The 22,231-nt window shown below is 40.0% G+C and overlaps 1 protein-coding gene across 2 annotated transcripts in view; it reads right to left on the reverse strand.

Moving 5' to 3' along the window:
* The window catches only part of LOC109936039 (forkhead box protein O1-like), a 45,628-nt gene extending 37,760 nt beyond the window's left edge, over positions 1 to 7,868 (reverse strand). The window contains exon 1 of one of the 2 annotated variants that reach the window (XM_020534654.2): positions 5,904 to 7,868. In XM_020534654.2, the coding sequence (XP_020390243.1) occupies positions 5,904 to 6,326 (423 nt within the window). In that variant the 5' untranslated portion in view covers positions 6,327 to 7,868. The remainder of the gene's footprint in view (positions 1 to 5,903) is intronic. The other variant, XM_020534660.2, reaches the window with a different exon arrangement.
* Positions 7,869 to 22,231: the final 14,363 nt, after the last annotated feature.

Below are 22,231 nucleotides of genomic sequence, written 5' to 3' on the forward strand. Positions count from 1 at the left end.
CCCCTTCCTAACTCCCTACCTACACTCACCTTTACTGGCTCCATCCCCGCCTCTTCGACCTGTTTGTTTCCTCTTCACCTATCCTCTCCTCTATCCCTCTTCTATCCGCCTCCCACTCTCTCCCTATTTATTTCAAAACCCCCTTCCCCTCCCCCTTTTCTGATGAAGGGTCTAGGCCCGAAACGTCAGCCTCTCTGCTCCTATGATGCTGCTTGGCCTGCTGTGTTCATCCAGCCCTGCACCTTGTTGTCTTAAAAAGTAACTGAAGTTGTTTATAGTACATCAGCATATATTACTAATATGAAACATAATTCATGTCTGTTATGTAACATTACTGGCAAATTTCACATTGTTTTTCCAGTCACCTGGAATGTACATAAATTCCACACAGCAGAAAATGTTTTGCTTATATCTAATTGGGGATAATTTTCAACCTCACTGTCTACGGACTAATGAGGGAGAACATATAGCACTCATCTGACTGCCCACACATTTAGAACTCATCCAGTTTCATGACAGGATGCAACTGAGGTAGAGAAACTGGAGGAGAAAGAAATGGGGTAGCAAAAACAGTTTGAGAGTGGATGAGTTAATAATAGTGCAAAGTCAAAATTCCAAGGCATAGGATAGGAAACCGATCATGTGAAAGGCAAGGGCTGAGTAGAAACCTGAAACAAAGCTTAAATTCTCTAATATTCTGTGATAGTTACATATCACTTAGTAATAACTCGTGATTAACTGCACTTTACATTCACAAGTGAAACAAAGAATGACAGGGTCAGCACCAAATGTACACTAATCTTTGCAACAGTTAGTTAAGAAGGCAAAAGTGATCTGAGAGCCTTCATTGCAAGAGAATTTATGTACAGGAACAAAGATGTCTTACTGTAGTTATACAGGGTCTTTGTGAGCTCACAGTTGGAGTAGTGCTTGCATTTTGGTCTCCTTACCAAAGAAAAGAAATATTTCCCATAGAGGGAGTACAGCAAAGGACTGATTCCTGGGATAGCAGGTTTGCTGGGGTGGGGTGGTACATTCCCGAACAAGGTGCCACGGTCTCAGGAGATAGGGAGACTATTTAGAACCGAGAGGAGGAGAAGTGTTTTCACTCAGAACATGGTAAACCATTGGAATACTCTAACACATAAGCAGCAGAGGACCAATCACCAAAGAAATTTCAGAAATAGATTGATTTCTATGGGCTAAGAGTGTCAAGTAGCGTGGGCAAAGTGTAAAAGTATGGTGTTGAGAATCAGCAAATCAGAAATCAGTAAATCAGCTCTGATCATACTGAATGGCACAGTAGGTTCAACGTAGCAACGGCCTACTCTTGCTCTTATTTTTCTATGTTTCTAAAAAGGTATCTTCTTGTTCATGCATTTAAAGCATCAACTTATAGTCAAGGCCATCAATACCAATATTTGGGGTTAATGAAATTTATACAGCATCAGCATTTCAACACTCAAGCTTCACAAGAAATCCTGGATTTTTAGAAGTAGTTAAACAATTTATCCAAGAATTGTATTTAAGCAAACATCTCATCAAATCACTGATAGCACATTACTTGATGCAAAACACACAAAAAAATTGTTGTTGGCTTTCTAATCTCAAGGCTGAAGCAACACATTCTCAACTAAATATTGTTTCAACACAGCACCTAATTATTGTAAATTAATCTGGTAATCTTTGAAGGGATAAGTCAAAATACATAGCTTTATCTTAACATAATAATACACTGTATTATTCTCATTCTCATGTCTTCTGTCCTCAGAAAGTAGTATGTATTCCACAAGCAATGTCACAAGAGATCTAACAGCATTTGCAAAATGTACTTGACTTTGGGAATCATTCTTCCATATGGCAACATGGTACAGGTTTTAAATTACGACAGTGTTCCATCTCATGGTGCAGTATTGAAATGGTAAATGGTTTTCCACATGTTCTCCTTCAAAAAGTCTAATAAAATCAATATGTAACCACAATCAGAGGGAAGCCACTGCTGGACTGAAGCCTACATGATCCATAACCTTTCTTGATCTACAACTCTAAGCAATACATTGAGGTATTTTGTTATGATCTTTTACTGACTTAACATTTTTAAGAAGTCCAAATGCCTCACTTTAACTAACAAAGTGCAAGAACTGCAAAATTTCACTTTTTTTAAGCAGTAAAGCCAACTTTCTTGTACATAAAAGATATAGAAACAAGCAAAACATGCGCAATTAACTTAACACAATTGTTTGTAATTAGGTAGGTTTTTGCAGCCAAATTTATTCTTAATTCCCCAGAAGATTATCTTTTAAGACTTATCATTCTTAAAGTTATTTATTTCTAGAAGACATATCATTTTTATTTACTTCTAGAAGTACGTCATAATGCTCTTGGGATTCCTCCTCAGCTCCAGTTATTCTCAGATGTAAAATGTTCATTTACCATCTATTGACAGTGGACATCTTTGTCCATTGTTCTAGTTAAATTTTCAATACTTTGGCACAAACTCTTCATATCATTGTAGACTCTCTTACTGGTTTCAAACAAGGTAATCTTCTCTCACAAAATCACACTGAGTCACAGTCATAGAGATGCGCAGAATGGAAACAGATCCTTCCGTCCAACTTGTCAATGCCGACAGATATCCTAAATTATTATATTCCATTTGCCTACATTTGGCCCATATCCCTGTAAACACTTCCTATTCGTGTACCCATTGAGATGACTTTTAAATGTTGTTATTGTACCAGCCGCCACCACCTCCTCTGGCAGCTCAATACAAGCCACACTGAGCACAGTGATTGATGAAGTTAGGTTTTTAAACTACTTAAGGTGCAAGCCTAGCTAACGATAATTTATTTAACCCATCATCTCTCAGTGCGTTGCAAACCAAACAAAGTCCAAATTGCACCTAACCTCTCCAGAAATCACCCAGATAAACTGCAACCAGAGATCCAACCATCTCCATGATGGTGTATTGCTCTGGACTGTCTTCAGACTGATTTTAAGCAAATGATACCTCATCTTTTTTTTTCAAATCTGATGGCGTAAATTAGTATTACAACCAATCAGGCTTCACTGCATGAAGGTGTACTAATTTAGCTCCATCAACCAAACCAAAAACTAGAATGTCCCTGTTTTTGCAAAGCATTGCAGATGTCACTTTTCTGAAAATTTTCTACCTCACCATTATCTTGGAAATATACTTCAGTGCCACAGGATCAAAATCCCAGAATTCCATCCCCAACGGCGTATAGATCTACCTACAGAACATTCCATGAATGAAAGAAAAGAAAAGTCAACCTGTTCAGAGATGTTGTTATTACAGACCTCTGGAGTAGGTGAGACTTGAACTCAGGTCCCCTGGCACAGAGATAGGGACATTACCACTGCAACATAAGAGCCCCTAAAACCCTTGCCGGAGCCTGAGTGCTTCTCTCACAACTGAGCTATTTCAACCAAGCACTTTTACAGCTTTGAAGGAGGCCATTCAGCCCATGGGGTCTGCACCAGCACTCTGAATGGCACTGAATGAGTTTTTCATTCTCCCACCTTTCCCCCACGCTTCTGATCATTTTTTCTTTTCTTGCATTTTTGAAACCAAACTGCTCAGCAATGTTATCACACATCTCTAGAGTAGGTGGGACTTGAACCCTGGCCTCCTGATTTGGAGGTAGGAACATTACCACTGTGCCACAACAGCCGTGCCACCCCCAACCAAAAAAGAAAACATATCTCCTTCACTGTACTAAACCGTCTGCTGCTTTAGAGCTTTCCCTCTTCTATTCTAGCCTTTTAATCTATAAGCTAAAAAGTTATTCTCTAAAAACACACAAACCATGAACTAGATAGTTACAACAGTTACAATAATTCAACTCAGCATTAGAAAAACAATGATTACCTAATTGTGATATTAATCAGATGACTAATAATTCTCAACTGTTACTAACAGGATTCTAAATTTAAAAGATCACACACACAAGTAGTGTAACTTAGATATTTTTAATCCCCTAATGGCTGAGTAAATACAAATGTGATGCGATCTTGAGGTAGGCCAGACCTAGCCAGCACTACCTAAAGGAACACGAAGAGAACAGTCTCATAATTCACATAAATCAAAAGAATCAAATATAAATCAGCACAAAAGTAGAAATCAACCACAGATACCAGAAAACCAAAACGTGTTCATTGAAAGGAAAAAACATATGCAATATTCATATTAAAACTTAGAATGAAGCCAACAGAAGACCAGAACAACGTATACTCATGCGTTATAATTTACACCACTGTATTTGACAAAGTTAGGCATGAACAAATGTTTTAAATGCTGTATAAAACTTTGATTCAGAAGCTGCGCTCAGCCTCACAGTAGACACAATACACAATAAATGCAGTTAACTGATAGCTGTTTATTAAAAAAGAAGTGTGAAAAGGTTGCGTTCTGTCTCCAGATCTTCTCAAATGAAATGATGAGGCATCTCTCAAAAGAATTGCAGTAGGCATACAGAATATGAATAATTGGAGATATATGAATGAAATGACAGATATGGTAGATAAAGAAAAATCCAGGAAGAATTCTAGACAATTCTAACTAACAAAATTATGGATTTTCATTAACCTGCAGCAAAACGGTATTTATGGATATATCAAAAGATGCCTGGATAACAGTGGAATAAAAAAATAAAATAGGTAGTACTTTTTTTTTTAATCTGGGTGACATAATAACATCAGATAGGAAATGCGAATGGTTAAGAAGCACATAACACTTGCAAAACAAACGTTTCTAAAAATCAGACCTCTTTAGAAATAACAGCATCTGTATGGAAAGCAGATTCAGATTACTGGTCAAAAGTACTACATGGATGCAGAAGGTGAACACAAAACAGACATGGGAAGTTAACTTACAGACAACAGAAAAGTAGCTTCAAGTTCTCAGATATATGATAAGGATCATTTGGGACAACCCATATAATAATGAATTCTAAAGAAAACTGGCATACAAGTACAAACTTTTGAGATTATCACTAAGACACACTACAATTCTTTGGCCACATTCATGGTAGAGAGAAATTAGAAGTTCTGGTAATAACTGGTTTTAAAAAATGCGCAATAAACAGGGGAGATAAATGAAGAACTTCTCCAACAGCTTGAAAACAATAAGTATGCAGGTTAAGAACATTGAAATATTGACTTTCATGGTCCTTGACAGAAGCCATGACTATAGATATTGTAAAATATGATACCTGAGAAAAAGCAGATCACTCCCGGTCTCTCCCAAGTTAATTGAAAGCATTACACCGGTCTCAGTATAACACAGACAGGACTTCTTGGGGGAAAAAAAATGACAGGTACACGGACCCTGATGGATATTTGGTATGCACATGAACGAATGTGTGATGCTAGTGGCTAATCAAATCAGTACATGACAAATGCAAAACCTGATCTAACTATTTTATGTACCGGCAACCATTGTAAGTCCTTAGATATACACTCTTAACTTGCAATCACCCAGCCCACAGGTTTGGAATCATCCCCATAAATGCATGGTTCCATATTTAATCAATGAGGTGTGTGAACTGGAGAAAAGATGGTAGTGATGCGGATATTCATACAGACTGACCTGGTCCTATTTATAATCAAGCTATTCCAATGTTTTGTATAGGGTAAAACCCAGCACACAAACTGAGAAGGCAGCACATAGTTACACATTTACAGGTGTTAAAGCTGCCAAGAATCATGGCCATAACCAAAGTAATGCTGATCCTTGACTGTAATGCAGTATGCAAATATAATTAATCCTGTATCAATAACAATCAGTAATTGAAAACATAATTCTTAATTTATTTTGAAACCAAATTCTAACATGAGAACTCAAGATAAATATCAAGCTCCCTCAATCCCAAATCCCTTACCTTCCATCCAGCTGAACTGTTGCTATCTCCTTTGTCCTTGAAGTAAGGCACAGATTTGACCATCCAGTCATAGATCTGAGACAGAGTCAACCTCTTCTCAGGAGAACTCTCAATTGCTTTAGTGATGAGGTCTGCATAAGACTGATGACCCCAGGCATTCCTTCTAGAAGAACTCTTCCGCTGAGCATTTGCTGCACCAACTTGGGTACAGACCTCTGCATTCAGACCAGTTTCACTCTCCGATTTTAAAGCACTAGAATCAGAAACATCCTGCTTTTCTTCTTCAGTGGGGGTTCCTGAGGCAGAGTCTTCCTGTTTGACAGTTGTCAAATCTGGCCTCGGCAAAGGCCAGGTGCAGGATCTGGGCCGGCTCTGCGGTTCAAAATCTGGATCAATCTCAGCCGGTGATGTTTCTTCAGCCATAATTGATAAGATGTTGTACAATATAAAACAAAACTTAGATTCAGACACGACGGCTATTACTTTTTCTTAAATAAAAAGGCCATGGCAAAAGTCCTCTAAAATGCATGCAATTTTCATTTCATTCAAATGTTCCACATCTTAAATTTTAGAAAATTTGCACCTTTATTGAAGGGAAAAAAATCCAGGTATTCTCCCAGTTATTCACAAAGTCCAATAAGGTTATAACAAGCACACAAGCAAGTATGCTGGCACTTTTCACCAGTTATAACTTTGACTTCAAACTATGGTCCGTTTCAGTTCCCAGTAATTAAAACAACATAATTCCAATCGACAGGAACAAAACTGGCATACACTGTAATATTTCTGTCAAGTCCTTTCCAGTATTTACACATGCTCTGTATTCAAAACACAGATACTATTTAATACTTTGGCATTTTCTATGATGGAAAATCCGATTTGCTTATTTTTAACCATAAAATACTGCAAGGTCTCAACATGCCAGCAGAATCAGGTTTAAGTTTTGAAAGCGAAGTTCACGAAATTATCTTTTATCGTATGCATCAGCCTGTCATGGCGATCTTCGATAATATGTTAATACACAGAAAATGCTTACAGCAGCCAGTAACTTCGCTAAGCTCCGCCGGAATTCACAAACTCGGTGCAAGTCCCAAAAAGGGTCGCTCTCTCCTTATATAAAAAAGTACCTCCAAAATGGTGCGTTTGCAGCCCCTTCTCGAGTGGAATACAGAATCTTCTTTCATTTGTTGTAAAAAAAAGGCAGTGTAAAAGAACAAGTGAAAATTAATTCCTGATAGTTTTATATTCGGTTTCTGCAGGTTTAAGAACCCATTAGATCCTCCACTTCACAGAAGTGGCTAAGGGGCAGAAAAAGTTCCGAGACAAAACTAGAAGAAAGAAAAATAATCAACGTGCATACAAATCTCCCAATAATCTGCGTTGGCGTGTAGGTTTCTCAAGGAGCCATTGGATGGAGCGTAGTCTCCAGGGCCGGTCGGTGGGCAGCTGCGTTGCCTTTTCCTAAAGAAGGAGCTTCTTCCAGCGTCCTCACTCGCTGGGTCCTGGTCGGTGCCCTGTTGAACGGCCGGGCCACAAGGCAACTCCACTCCGAGCGACCATCTTGAGGCCGAGGGCGGGTAAAGGAGAAAAATGCAAGGCAGTTGCAAACCTGCGCTTTCAAGTTGCGGGGAGGAGGGGGACGGAGTGGTGGATGGGAGGGGGGAGAAGCTCTGCGTCGTCTACCGGACACCTTGGCGGTAGCGGCCTCCACCGGGACCACCGCCAAACTTCATTGGAAGCGATTCCACTTCACGGCGGGGATGTCGATCGGATATACTGAAATTTCCTCAAGATCTCTTTTGCCCTGAAACAAAACGTATCTTTTTCCCCCTTTTTACCTTTCTGTCTGTTTTCACCCGTTTGGCTTCTTTTGACGCGTATTCATGGCGTAGTAAACATCACCGCCTGACGCAGAGGGGACTGGAAAGGCGGGGGGGGGGTGAGAGGGAAGAGGAAGGAAGATGGCGGCGCTCCGCCAATGCATGGCGGGTATTGTAGTCCTCAAAATGTTGCTGTCGCAGCGCTCGATTGGACCGTCGGCGCACGGAGAACTACCTATCCCAGCGTTCCTCACGGTCCGGCCTTCCGCTGCAACAAAATCTTAGATCCATGCGACACCCGAGGAGCATCGCGGCCGTGACATCAGTCAGCTTGAGGTCTGATGGCTCTGGGCAGGCCGACTGGATCCAGTCGTTGTCACATTTAGTCTTTACAATTCTCTATATTGGATGGGATTACAATCTCAGCCATTCCCGTTTCTTAATTTTCTCAGTCTCAGCCTAAAGCTGAAACGGCGGTGGCACTGACGTTGACCTGTGCCGTTTTGCCTTATGGTAACTGTAGTCCTCAACTGTTGTTTGCCCCAAAGTGTATGTCGCCTTGGAGGCAGAGTTGAACTACAACTCCCAAGAAGCGCCGGGACGGGCTTTAATTTAAGAAATCTCTTTCTACGTGGATATCCTCGAACCCCGATTAAAATAAACGTGCTTTTGTTATGATTGACAAGCCAACCGAACAAATCCCCCAATGTTTTGGTTAGCAAAGTTTAAAAACAGGATCTCAACAAAACGCATTCGCTAATTTAAAAAAAGTCGAGTGATGCCTGTGTCAAATATGTAATAAATACAGACACAGCAGTGTAACATACGGCCAGGTATGTGTGTTATGATCAATCTTCCCAGTTTGTAGTGTTTCTAGCTGCCCTCTGTAGAATAATATGCTGATTGATGCCTCATGACATCAGATCAAACGTAAGCAATGAAATCAACTCATTGCCATCTAGTCTAACCTCTTGACTAATGAATCAGTATTCCAACATGATTATCAAGTAGCACTGAGGTTGGCAAAAGCATAGAACATACACCAGGTGGGCTGTTCAGTGTCCATCATCGAGAGTGGCTCAGCATCACCACCACAGACCAAGTTAGCCAAGTCTTAAAGGACCTGGCCTGCTGTGTTCCTTCAGCTCCACACTGTGTTATCTCTGACTCCAGCATCTGCAGTTCTTGCTATCTCTAACTGCTAGACTGCATCTGCAGCAAGTGGTGAAGTAAGCACAAGAGGGAAAACTTCAACGTCACCATTATACTTGCTGTGATGTATCTATCCTTGACAGTATCAGTAAGAGTGACCACTGTACAGTGAGGAGGCAAAGTCCTTTTTCAAATTGAGGTAGCCTCCATTGTGTGGTGTGACATTGCCAGCTTTCTACATGGGAATAATTTTGAACAGATACAGCAACTCAAAACTAGGCATCCATAAGGCACTGTGGACTATCGGCTGCAGAAGAATCATACTCAACCTTAATCTGAAACCCATAGTGGGCGTAATCCCCCACTCTACCAGTTCCATCAAACCAGTGGATCAACTCTGTTCCATAAAGATTACAAATAGGCATGCTTATGAACAGCAGCAGGCATCACTAAAACCGAGGTGTCAAACTGGTGAAATTAAAGTGTACCACTACTTGAGTGTTAAACAGCAGACAAAATGTAATGTTTGGGAAAAAAAATGAATTAACGACACAAATATAGATTAATGGATATGATTTAATAGCCATTACGAAGACATGGTTACACAAAGATCAAAGCTGGGAAGCAAATTTTCAAGGGCATATGACTTTTCCAAGGGCCGACATGAAAGGAAGGAGTGGGTAGCTTTGAGATAAAAGAAGAAACAATCTAGGATCCATATAAAATCCATTTTAGTTCAGGTAAGAAATAACAACAGGGAGAAGACATTGATGGGAGTAATCTATAAGCACCCTAGCAGTAGCTATACTATAAAACAGAGAATAAATCAGGAGACAATGACAGCACACAAAAAAGACAATACATTAATCATGGGTGACTTTAATATTCAGTGAAATGGGAAAGTAACATTGTCAAAGGTAGTCATGAGGTAGAATTCATAGAGTGTATTTGACAAAGTTTACTAAAATCGAGCTAAAAGTTGAAGTTCTAAATTGGAGGAAGGCCAATTTTGACCGCATTAAGCAAGAACTGTCAAAAGTTGATTAGGATGGATGTTTGCAGGTAAAGGGAGGACTGGAAAATAGGAAGCCTTCAAAAATGAGATAACGAGAGTCCAGAGACAGTATACGCCTGCTAGGGAATAGGTCCAGGCTGGTAAGTGTACGGAATGCTGAATGACAAGAGGTTTTGGTTAAGAATAAGAAGGAAGCATATGTCAGGTATAGACAGCAGAGATCGAGTGAATCGCTAGAAGAATATAAAAGCAGTAAGAGTACACTTACGAGGGAAATCAGAAGGGCAAAAAGGGGACATGGGATAGCTTTGGCAAATAGGGTTAAGGAGAATCCAAACGGATTGTACAAATATATTAAGGACAAGAAGTAACTAGGGAGAGAATAGGGCCTCTTAAAGATCAGCAAGGCTACCTACGTGTGGAACCGAAGGAGATTGGGGGAGATACCTAATGAGTATTTTACATCAGTGTTTACTGTGTAGGATATGGAAGATAAAGACCTTGGGGAAATAAATAGCGACATCTTGAAAAATGTCCTTATTAGAGGGGAGGATGTGCTGAACGTCTTAAAACGCATAAAGGTGGATAAATCCCTGGGACCTGATCAGGCGTACTCTCTAACTCTTTGGGAAGCTAGGAAAGTGATTGCCGGGCCCTTTGCTGAGATATTTGTATCATCGATAGCCACAGATGAGGTGTCAGAAGACTGGAGGTTGATTAATGTGGTGCAACTATTTAAGAAAAGTGGTTAAGAAAAAGTCAGAGAACTATAGACCGTGGGCCTGACATCAGTGGTGGGCACATTGTTGGGGGGAATACTGAAGGACAGGATTTACATGTATTTGGAAAGGCATGGACTGATTCAGGATAGTCAACATGGCTTTGTGCATGGGAAATTGTATCTCACTAATTTGTTTGAGTTTAAAATAACAAAGAGGGTTGAGGACAGAGTAGTGGACGTGATCTATCTGGACTTCAGTAAGGCGTTTGACAAGGTTCCTCATGGTAGACTGGTTAGCAAAGTTAGATCACACGGAATACAGGGAGGACTAACTATTTGGATACATAACTGGCTCAAAGGTAGAAGGCAGAGGGTGGTTGTGGAAGGTTGCTTTTCAGACAGGAGGTCTGTAATCAACGGTGTGCTACAAGGATCAGTGCTGGGTGTACTACTTTTTGTCATTTATATGAATGATTTGGATGTGAACATGGGAGGTACGGTTAGTAAGTTTGCAGATGACACCAAAATTGGAGGTGAAGTGGACAGCAAAGAAGGTTACCTCAGAGTACAACAGGATCTTGATCAGATGGGCCAATGGGCCGAGGAGTGGCAGATGGAGTTTAAATTAGTTAAATGTGAGGTGCTGCATTTTGGAAAGGCAAATCAGGGCAAGACTTCTCCACTTAAGGGTAATGTTTTGGGAAGTGTTGCTGAACAAAGTGACCTTGGAGTGCAGGTTCATAGTGGAGTCATAGGTAGATAGGATGGTGAAGAAGGAGTTTAGTATGCTTGCCTTTATTGGTCAGTGCATTGAGTGTAAGAGTTGGGACATCATGTTGCAGGACATTGTACAGGACATTATTTAGGCCACTTTTGGAATACTGTGTACAGTTCTGGTCTCTCTGCTATAGGAAGGATGTTGTGAAACTTGGAAGGATTCAGAAAAGATTTACAAGGATGTTGCCAGGGTTGGAGGGTTTGAGCTGTAGGGAGAGGCTGAATAGACTGGGGCTATTTTCCCTGGAGCGTTGGGAAGCTGCGAGCTGACCTTATAGAGGTTTATAACATCATGAGGGGCATGGGTAGGATAAATAAACAAGATCTTTTCCCAGGGGTGGGTGAGTCCAAACTAGAGGGCATAGGTTTAAAGTGAGAGGGGAAAGATTTAAAAGAGATCAAAGGGTCAACAGTTTCACGCAGAGGGTGGTGCATGTATGGAATGAGCTGCCAGAGGATGTGGTGGAGGCTGGTACAATTACAACATTTAAAAGGCATCTGGATGGGTATATGAATAGGAAGGGTTTATAGGAATATGGGCCAAAAGCTAGCAAATGGGACTGGGTCAGATTGGAATGACTGGTCAGCACGGACAAGTTGGACTGAAAGGTCTTTAAAAACAAAGAAAATCTATCAGTCATAAACCTGTTTCATTGCTAACTTTTCCCAGTGCTAATAAAAGGTTCAAACTAGATTCTAAGGGTAGTTGACAGGGTAGATGTTGAGAAGATATTTCTACTGTTGGGGCAATCTCAAATTAGGGGACATAGTTACAGAATAATGGAACATTCACTTAAAACTGAAATGAAAGTAATTTTCTTCTTCCAGATGGAAGAGAATGTATGGAATTTCCTATCCCAAGAGAATTGTGGAGACGAGATCATTGAAAGCATTTAAAGAAAAGATAGATTTTGAAATATCAGGGATTTGACAGCTGTGCTGAGCTGCCATGAAAGAGGAGTTGAGGTCTGGGGCAGATCTGCGATGACCTTTTTGACTGGTGGAGCAGGCTCGAGGGTCCAAATAGCCTACTCCTGTTTCTTTTTCTTATGTTTTTATATTTAATGAAAATCAATGACCTGAAATGTTAATATAAATTAATTGAATATTATCTGTAGCAGTGCAAATATGGGGAATGTTTAACTACCTTATCTTCTGATATACTGGCTGTTTTTACAACTAAATTCTAATTGCAGGCTTTATCCTATAATATCATCCAGATGTCAAAAGCAGAAAGAGGAAATTTTAACAAAACTGTAAAAATATATTTGCTTCTTTGCATGGAATAGAAATACAGCCAAATATTCTTACATTCGAAGTAAAAAAGACCATGGATGCTGGAAATTTGAATATAGACAGAAAATTCTGTAAAACTGTAAGTCTGGCAGTATCTATGGAGAAAGAAAAGCAGAGATAACATGTTATATCTGTAACCTTTTATTAAAAGTGATAAAATATTGTTGCAGATTTTAAACAAATACAGATGATAGGAAAGAAAGGAGGGGGAAAAAGATAAGAGGGAACATCTGAGAAAGGGTGGAAGACAACAGAAATTCAATTCAAGGGCGAATGACTTTCACTCATTGTATCTAGGAAACCCTTTCTGAATGGGTGTTATGGGCCATAAATAGAAATTTCATTGAGGGTAACAAGGTGGAAGAATTTGATTTTATCTCCATTGGCGTAGCTAGGAATTTTTGAGGGCCCTAATTAATGATGAACAGGCAATGATCAAAAGGTCTGATGCCATCAGGTCCTGATCACCCTTCACGGCAGTGCCTACTACCTACATTATCTCATATTTAGGCAATGCATCGGTTTGAGAATTATTATCCTTGTTTTCAAATCTCATCATGGCCTTGTCCAACCTTATCTTTATGAGTAACCTGGAAGAATCTACTCAGTGCTTCACTGCTGCCATTTCTCATTAAGTTTCATTCATGCAGGTCCAGCTTTGTGCCAACCTAGGCACAGCCCATATTTAGTTCTTTCTATCTTTGACTTGCTTGAAACCTACTGGTTGTCGAGTGCAAAGAGCTGTTGACAACCAAATGTTATAGACTGACTCATTCCAAAGTATGCACTAAAGTTTGGAGCAGCTACTATAAAGATTCAATGAAGAAAGTCAATTTCTAAGACCTTCCAGCCACAGCGCACAAAGTGGCTAGGACCAGTGGAAAATCTCTCAGATTTTGTGCACCAGAAATATTTGTGAGGAACTGTAAATGTACATTTTAAATATTACCTGTAAATGACAAGTGTACTGAGGCACCTCATGTACTATACTGATAGAAACTGTAATGCACTTTATGTGTTGTGAAATTCGAACAGTTATGTGATGTACTTTTACACATTTTACGAATGAAGGACATTTTTGGAAAAAAAAGTGTTCTTTTTCAAATCCTGCAATACTCATTCCTAGACACTAGAGGATGCACTATGACTTGGTGAATTGAGTTAGCAAAAAAGTAAGCATAGCTGTATTACTAGACAATACATGGGTACATGACCTGTTATCATTTTGTTCACTACTTTTCTCTGATAAATGCTCAGACACAAGAAAATGCAGTCTATTGTACAAAATTGTAAATCATGGATTTGGTTTGTGTTGCTGCTGTCCGAAACTTTATCTTTTAAATGTTGCCTTGTTTCTTTTATTCAAAGTTGGAAAGTCAAAAATAAGAATAACAGTAACAATGAAAACATAAATTTAAGAGTCTTGAGTAAATTTGTAGCTCGAGTGTGGATGCTGTGGTTGGTTCGCTCACTGAGGTGGTCTCTTAGTTCACAGACGTTTTCCTGCCTATTATTTAAACTCTGGGGGTCCATTGGATATCCAACAGCGCTTCATCAGAGGCTGCACTGATGATGTTACCCAGCAAGGTAATGAAACGTCTGCGAACTAACGGTCCAGCTCAACGAGCAAACCAACCGCAAAAACCTAAATTTATCTAGCACATTTAATACAAAATAATATCCCAAGGAGTTGCACAAAAAAAAACTTATATTTTAATAGTGCCCTTTAACATAATGGGAGCATCCCAAAATATTTCACAAAAACATTATAGTACAAAGTATGAGACTCTTCACAGAAGGCAATGTTAAATCTGATGACCTAAAGCTTGGTCAGTGAGGTGGGTCCTGATAAATGTGACATGATGCATTTTGGAAGAAGCAACAAGGCAAAGAAGTATTCAATGAATGACAGGATACTAGAGAGCTCAGAGGAACAAAGGGATCTTGGGTGCTCATCTATAGATCCCTGAAGGTGGCAAGACTTTTTAATGTGGAGTTAAAGTAGCTTACGGGATGCTTACCTTTATCCATTGAGGCATGGATTAGCAGAGTAGGAAGGTTACATATAAGCTTAGACCACAGCTGGAGTACTGTGGGCAGTTCTGGTCACCACACAATAGGAAGAATGGATTGCACGGGAGGAGGTGCAGAGAAGATTGCACAGGATACTGTCTAAAATAGAACATATCAGCGATGAAATAAGGCTAGATAAGCTCAGGTTGTTTTCTTTGGAGCAGAGAATGTTGAGGAAGTACCTGATAGAGGTGTATGAGGTTATGAGGAGCATGGACAGTGTGAGTAGAAAGCAGCTGTTCCCCATAGTCGAAGGGTCAAGAAAGAGGAAACTCTTTTAAAGTGAAAGGCAGAAGATTTGGAAGAGATTTGAGGAAACTTGAACTGTTGCTTGGCTGGGACCAAATATAGATAGATGAAAACAAAGGTGAGAAGGAAAGAGTTCTTGCTGTAAGTAATAAGCAGCAGAGTTTTGGAGAGTTTCAGAGTTTAGTAAACCTCTTGTGCACCCTCTCCAAACCTCCACAAATCTTCCCATAGCTTGGTGATCAGAACTGCACACAGTACTCCAAACATGGCCTAACACAGCTGCAACATGACTTGCCAACTTTTATACCCAATTCCCTGAATGATGAAGGCTTGGGTTGCCACTTACAGGGAGCTATGAACTTACACCCCAAGATCTCTCTGTATATCAACGAAACTACCATTTACCGTATACTTTCCTCTTGCATTTGACCTCCCAAAATATATTACCTCCTATACTTGTCTGGATTAAACGCCACCTGACATTTCTCTGCCCAACTTTCCAATTGATCCATATCCTACTGTATCCTTTGATAACATTTTTCATTATCTACAACTCTGTCAATTTTTGTGTCATCTGCGAACTTCCTAATTAGACAAACTACATTTTCATCCAACTTATTTATATATATTACAAGTAACAGAGGTTCCAAACTAATCCTTGCAGAGCACCACTGGTCGCAGACCTCCAGTCAGAAAAACACCCCTCTATAACTAACGTCTGTCTTCTACGATTAAGCCAATTTTGTATTCAACGTACCAACTCACCGTGGATCCCATGTGACTTAATCTCCTGGACCAGCCTATCATGAGGGATCTTGTCAAATGTTTTTGTAAGTCCATGTAGGGACCTACCATTCATTGTGTAAATCCTCTTATCAGACCTCCCAAAATTTAAGGTTCAAAGTTCACTTTCATGTTGATATTCCCTGTGCATGCTTGTAAAGCCACGTTGCATAAAGCTGGCTTCTGATGATAAAATGGGGCATTATCCACCTTGCCTGAAGCTTCAATGTTCCTGAAACTGCATTACCGCTGAGATCCTCCTTCAGACATGATTGAGGATGCTTTTCTCACTCCAAAATCCAAGACATCTTTGATTTTGTGGTTACCTTGCTGGCTGTAGATATGTTTGAAACTTTGTGATCATTTGCATCTGAACTAGTAAATAGTTTTCCTCAGCTGCTAACCCTTTACGTGTCAGGACGTATACTAGTTATTCCTATGCATTGTACTTAGCCTGCAACACTGGCAGGACTTTCATCTTCAATTGTATTTTCTGCAACTTTGCCGGAGTCCTAATCAGGTATTAGGGATGTGGAAATGCAGTCAACAGTAGCTAAACCTGCAGGATTCTGGTCTCTTTTTGCTGCTTTGTTTTGCTCTAGTCTTCATTAAAGGGAAATACTTTTTCATCTAACTTAGATTAGAGTTGCAGCTGTTGTGGCTGTTGCTGGTGAATTCAGTGAATTAATTAGACAAATTTACCTCTCATTACTTTCTCCAACAAAGGGATGACTCACCTCAAAAGAAGCAACAAAGTAAAGCAAAACAAAGGAAAGCAAAATAAAGTCTAAAATTCCTTCTTGTGGATCTTCATCATCTGTGTGTTTTCTCCCACTGTTTGCAGCCTCTGTTTTGAGCTAAATTAACAATCTGCACTATCTTCACAGTCATAGTGTTGGAGAGTGATTCCTGGTGTGCTGAGTTGACTTCAGTGTCTGCTAAGTGAAGAACATCCAAAGCTACACAATCATCTTGACTTAAGAAGAAATAATGTTTAGAAATGACATATAAGGCTTCTGTGATCTCCTTTGCAATGAATCAATTAATTCTAAAAACAGGTGAAAGTATCTGGAGAAGGGGAATCGAGGAGCTGCACATTTTGACAAGCCAAAAGAAGCATCTCAGTAATACTGTGGGCAAAAGCTATTGAACTGCCTTCTCAGTCTTTCCCTCAACTCTTAACACCCATTTTATTTTCCTGTCTATGTCTGTCTGCACATGTATGTAAAGAGGAAGTTTGTAAGGAGGTTAGAGTTTTAACTAGTAGAGGTATATGTTGACAGTTCATAATTGTTTAGCTATAAATAGAGTTGTTTTATTTGTACTAAATAGTAATTCTTGCTCAGTACTGAAACCTTATCCATGCTGTATGTGTCAACCCGTGTGTAAAAGACAGGTGAATTGGAGAATTTTGTGTGCTTTTAAAAATCTTTAACTTTTCCAAGGGCTTCAGGAATAGTGGCTTCATTTCCAGTGCACTATCCCAGAATGCCTCCAATACCCACAACTTTATTCGTCTGTGTCAGGTATGACACCAACCAACGGAGACTTTTCCTCCAATTTTCCCATCACCTGTAGTTTTGCTAGGCCTTCTTGTTACCATTCTTGTTCAAATGCAGCCTCAGTATCAAGAGCAATCAATCTCATCTCAACTCTGGAATTCAACTCTTTTGTCCATGTTTGAACTAAGACTGTAATAAGGTTGGGAGCTGAATGGCCCTTACAGAACTTATACTGAGCATCATTGAGCATATAGGCATAGGGATACAAAATAAGCATGAGAAAAACAAGTAGACAAGAGAAATATGTAAGGACTCTGATGTATTAGGCAGTTAGTACCTGAATGGGTTAACTGACATTACAAAATAATTTCTACAGACCTAAATATAAAGAACTGTTCCTGAGAGGAGCTCATGAGTTCAGCATGTGTTCACCAGTGCTTTGATAATGCTTCAATGATTGTTTTTAATGTTAACAGGTACAACTGAAGTATTTATGTGTACTTAAGTACACTGACAGTCTGACAGTCTCAACAAGGTAACCATGTATCTCAGATGTAATATAAGTGGTTACTAACTAATATGTAATCAACCTATCATTGTTTATTAAGATTAAGCCTACTTTCTACCTGAAGGTTCACATGAGCATCCTTCCCTATGTGGTACCAGCTGCTTAGATTGATAGGAGCAAAAAGGATTAGTGGCAACGAAACTACCCAATCTTCTCAGCCCACCATTATAAGATAACAAAAAGAGTTGAGGATTACAACATTACCATTACAACAGGGCCATGAAATCAGGAATGAGGAAATTATAAGAGAAAATGTCGAAACATGCACAACTGGACAAAATTAACAGTGATGACTGGGAGAAGTTAGCGATTCAACAGATTTTAAGCAAATATAAAGACGGAGAAAGAAAGGAAGACTGAAGTCTGAATCCATTAAGAAGATTTTAAAAGATAGAGGGAGAATGGAGACTGGTTTAGAAGGGCCTTCAAAAAGTAAATTCAATACATCTGAGCACATTGCAAAACACTCAGAGATAGTAAGAACTGCCGATGCTGGAGTCAGAGATAACACAGTGTGGAGCTGGAGGAACACAGTAGGCCAGGCAGCATCAAAAGAGCAGGAAAGTTGACGTTTCGGTTCGGGACCCTTCTTCAGAAAACAAATGTTTTCTGAAGAAGGGTCCCGACCCGAACCGTCAACTTTCCTGCTCTTCTGATGCTCTCTGGCCTGCTGTGTTCCTCCAGCTCCACACTGTGTTAACACTGCAAAACACTTCATGAATTCACATAAGATCAATGTCAAAATAACAGTTTCAAATGGTTGCATATATGGCAATTTCTTGGCTATGACCCTAATTAGGATTAGGCAAGATAGAGGAAATAACCTCTGAAAAGAAGCAGAAATTATTTGGTAGCTTATTAGGTCTGGTTATTCAGCCAGTTCTACATAGTGGCAAACTACTCAAAACAGAAAATAGGCCCCTTGTTATAAAACTGTTTATTTTTCCTTATAGTTTCAATCGATAGTGTGGAAGATAGCAATGATTGCAATGTGGATTACAGCAGTTATAAAGCAACAAAACAATCCTGCTCTAAGACAATGCAGAATCTACAACAGATCTCCATTTATTTAATAACACAGGGTTGTATTGTACCTAGCAGTTATTTCACCAGTACAATGCTCATCTTTTAACATGATAAGCACATGAGTTACAAACTATACTTTTGGATAGGCAAGGACTGATGAGGGACAGTCAGCATGGCTGTGTGTATGGGAAATCAGGTCTCACTAACTTGATTACATTTTTTGAAAGGGTGGCAAAGAACGTTGATAAAGGCAGAGTGGTAAAGGTTGTTTATATGGACTTCAGTAAGGCATTCAACAAGGTTCTGCATGGTAGACTAGTTAGCAAGATTAGATCGCATGGGATCCAGGGGAACTAGCCAATTGGATACAGAGTTGGCTTGAGGGTAGGAGATAGACGGTGATGGTAGAAGGTTGTTTTTCAGACTAAAGACCTGTGACCAGCGGTGTGCTGCAAGGTTGGCACTGGGTCCACTGCTTTTTGTCATTTCTATAAATGATTTGGATGTGAACATAGGAGGTATGAGTAAGTTTGCAGATGACACCAAAATAGGTCGTGTAATGAACAGTGAAGAAGGTTATCTCAACGTAAAGCAGAACCTCGATCAGATCAGCCAATAGAAAATTGGCAGATGGAGTTTAATTTAGAAAAATGTGAGGTGTTGCATTTTGGTAAGGCAAATCAAGGAAGGACTTATACAGTTAATGGTAGGGCCCTGGGAGTGTTGCCAAACAAAGAGACCTCGGGGCGCAGGTGGATAGTTCCTTGAAAGTGGAGTCGCAGGTAGACAGATTGGTGAAGAAGGTGTTGACACGCTTTGCCTTCATTGGTCAGTGCATTGAGTACAGGAATTGGGACATCATGTTGCGGCTGTACAGGACATTGGTGAGGCCACTTTTAGAACACTGCATTCAATTCCAGTCTCCCTGCTATAGGAAAGATGTTGTTAAACTTGAAAGAGTTCAGAAAAATATTACAAGGATGTTGTCAGGATTGGAGTGTTTGAGCTATAGGGAGTGAATAGGCTGGGCTTTCTTTCCCTGGAACATTGGAGGCTGAGTGGTGAAGTTATAGAGGTTTATAAAATCACGAGGGACATGGATAGGGTGAATAGTCAAGGCTTTTTTCCCAGGGTATGGGAGTCCAAAATTAGAGGGCATAGGTTTAAGGTGAGGGGGGAAACATTTAAAAGGAACCTAAGCAGCAAGTTTTAACGCAGAGGGTGGTGCATGTATAGAACGAGCTGCCAGAGGAGGTGGTGGAAGAGGATACAATTACAACATTTAAAAGGCATCTTTATGGGTACATGAATAGGAAGGGTTTAGAGGGATATGGGCCAAATGCTGGCAGGTTGGAATAAATTAGTTTAGGATATCTGGTCGGCTCAGATGAGTGAGATGAAGTGTCTATTTCTGTGCTGTATAACTCTATGACTCTATTACTTGGAGATTGGGTAATTAACACCTGAAATCACCTTGTAGAGATTATTACTGAATAGATTAATTTCCAACAAAGTCTTTTCTGTGTCTTTGATACAGACAAAATTTCTTCAAAGTCAGAGGAAGCACAAAAGGAGCCAAAAGTATTAGAAAATTGGCATATAAATGGCAAAGGCAGTTTAATACAGAAAAATGTAGTTCAATAAATTTGTGAAAACCTATTAAGGCCAGTTGATTTTGCAATGCAGTCGAGAGGCAAAAGTTTAAGTGTGCACATGCTAAAAAGCTAACATGCAACTAGGACTTTGGAATTTACATTGAGAAGGATGTAACAGAAAAGCAAATGTCACGGTGACTAAAGGTGGTCAAGTCCTATCTGGAATACTGTATGAGGATTCTTTTGTTTTGTTCTTGCATGAGATGTGGGCATCACTGGCAATGTCAGCATGTGTTGTCCATCCCTAATTGGCATTGAACTGATTGGCTTGCTAAACTATTTCAGAATCAACCCTATTGCTGCAGGGCTAGAGTCACATGAAGGTCAGACCCGACAGAAGATCTCTGTCAGTAATGAGCATTAATGAACAACTGGGTTTTTACAATAATCAGCAATGGTTTATAATCACTATTATTAAAACTAGCTTTATGTTACAGTTTTATTAATTAAATTCTACTATCTACCATGGTGGGATTTGAATTTATACCCCAAAGCATTATGCCTCTGGATTACTAGGGTAATGATATTATCACTGTGCTACTGTCTTCCTCAATCAACTACCTAACAATTGGAAGAATATTAACTCCGACCTAAGAACAAAACAGATTTTCTAGAATGATTCCAAGGATGAGGGACCTAAGTTATATAGAATTTAGGGGCAGTGCAGAAACATGACTCATACTTGAAATGTCAATGTGCCTTTTCTCACTGTTTAATATGTAATAAAAATCGAAAGAACTGCGGATGCTGTAAATCAGGAACAAAAACAAATTTGTTGAAAATGCTCAGCAGGTCTGCCAGCATTTGTGAAGGAAAAAGCAGAGTTAACGTTTCGGGTCCGGTGACCCTTCCTCAGAACTTTTGTTTTTGTACTGTTTAATATGAATTGAATTAGCTTTATTGTCTCATGTACTCAAATGAATATAGTGAAAAGTTTACAGTTGCCGCACTACAGTACTATCTTGGGTACAAAGGTACCTAGGTACAGATACTTAAGATCAAATTCTTAGGAATCAAACAAAAATTTAGATAAGTAAAGAAATAAATAGTCCAGCATAATAGGTCATAGGAATAAATAGAAAAATAAAGAAGTTAAAAGTTCAGAATATCAGTCTTTCCCACCCAGTCCATGCCAGCACCTAGCCTCAAGGGAGACGTCCACTGCCTCGCCAGCACCTGTGCCGGACCCATCACGATAGGAGTCGCCCCACTTTAGGCACATCTCTTCACCGCTGGGCCCACTTTGCTGACACCGTTAAACCCACACTCACCCCGCAACCAAGAGTCCTTGCCTCCGCTGCCAGGCCAGATCGCTGCCGGGTCATGAGTCCCACTTTGGCTGCAAGTGTCGCCTTGCTGTCGCCGCCATCTCGAAGAGTCTGCTACTGCCAGCACCGCCGCCCCGATCAGTAGAGGAGCTTTGCTGCTGCTACAGCCAGCCCTGAACGCTGGGATAATGACCTCGCCGCCACTGCCACCGACCCCGAATGGTGACAGAACACACTTGTCCGCTGCCGCCTCCTATCGCCGGGGGTAGCCACATCCACCACTTCGCACACGGCCCACTTTTGCTTCTGCGCTGGTGCAGCCAACCAACACACAGCACAAAAGGCAAAAAAACCAAAAGGAAAGGAAAATAAAGAAAATAGCAGAAGCAAAAATAAAACAAAGAAGGAAAGCAGATGTGAACG

Source organism: Rhincodon typus, chromosome 14 (assembly GCF_021869965.1).
Source record: "Rhincodon typus isolate 14 chromosome 14, sRhiTyp1.1, whole genome shotgun sequence".
Classification (NCBI taxonomy): domain Eukaryota; kingdom Metazoa; phylum Chordata; class Chondrichthyes; order Orectolobiformes; family Rhincodontidae; genus Rhincodon; species Rhincodon typus.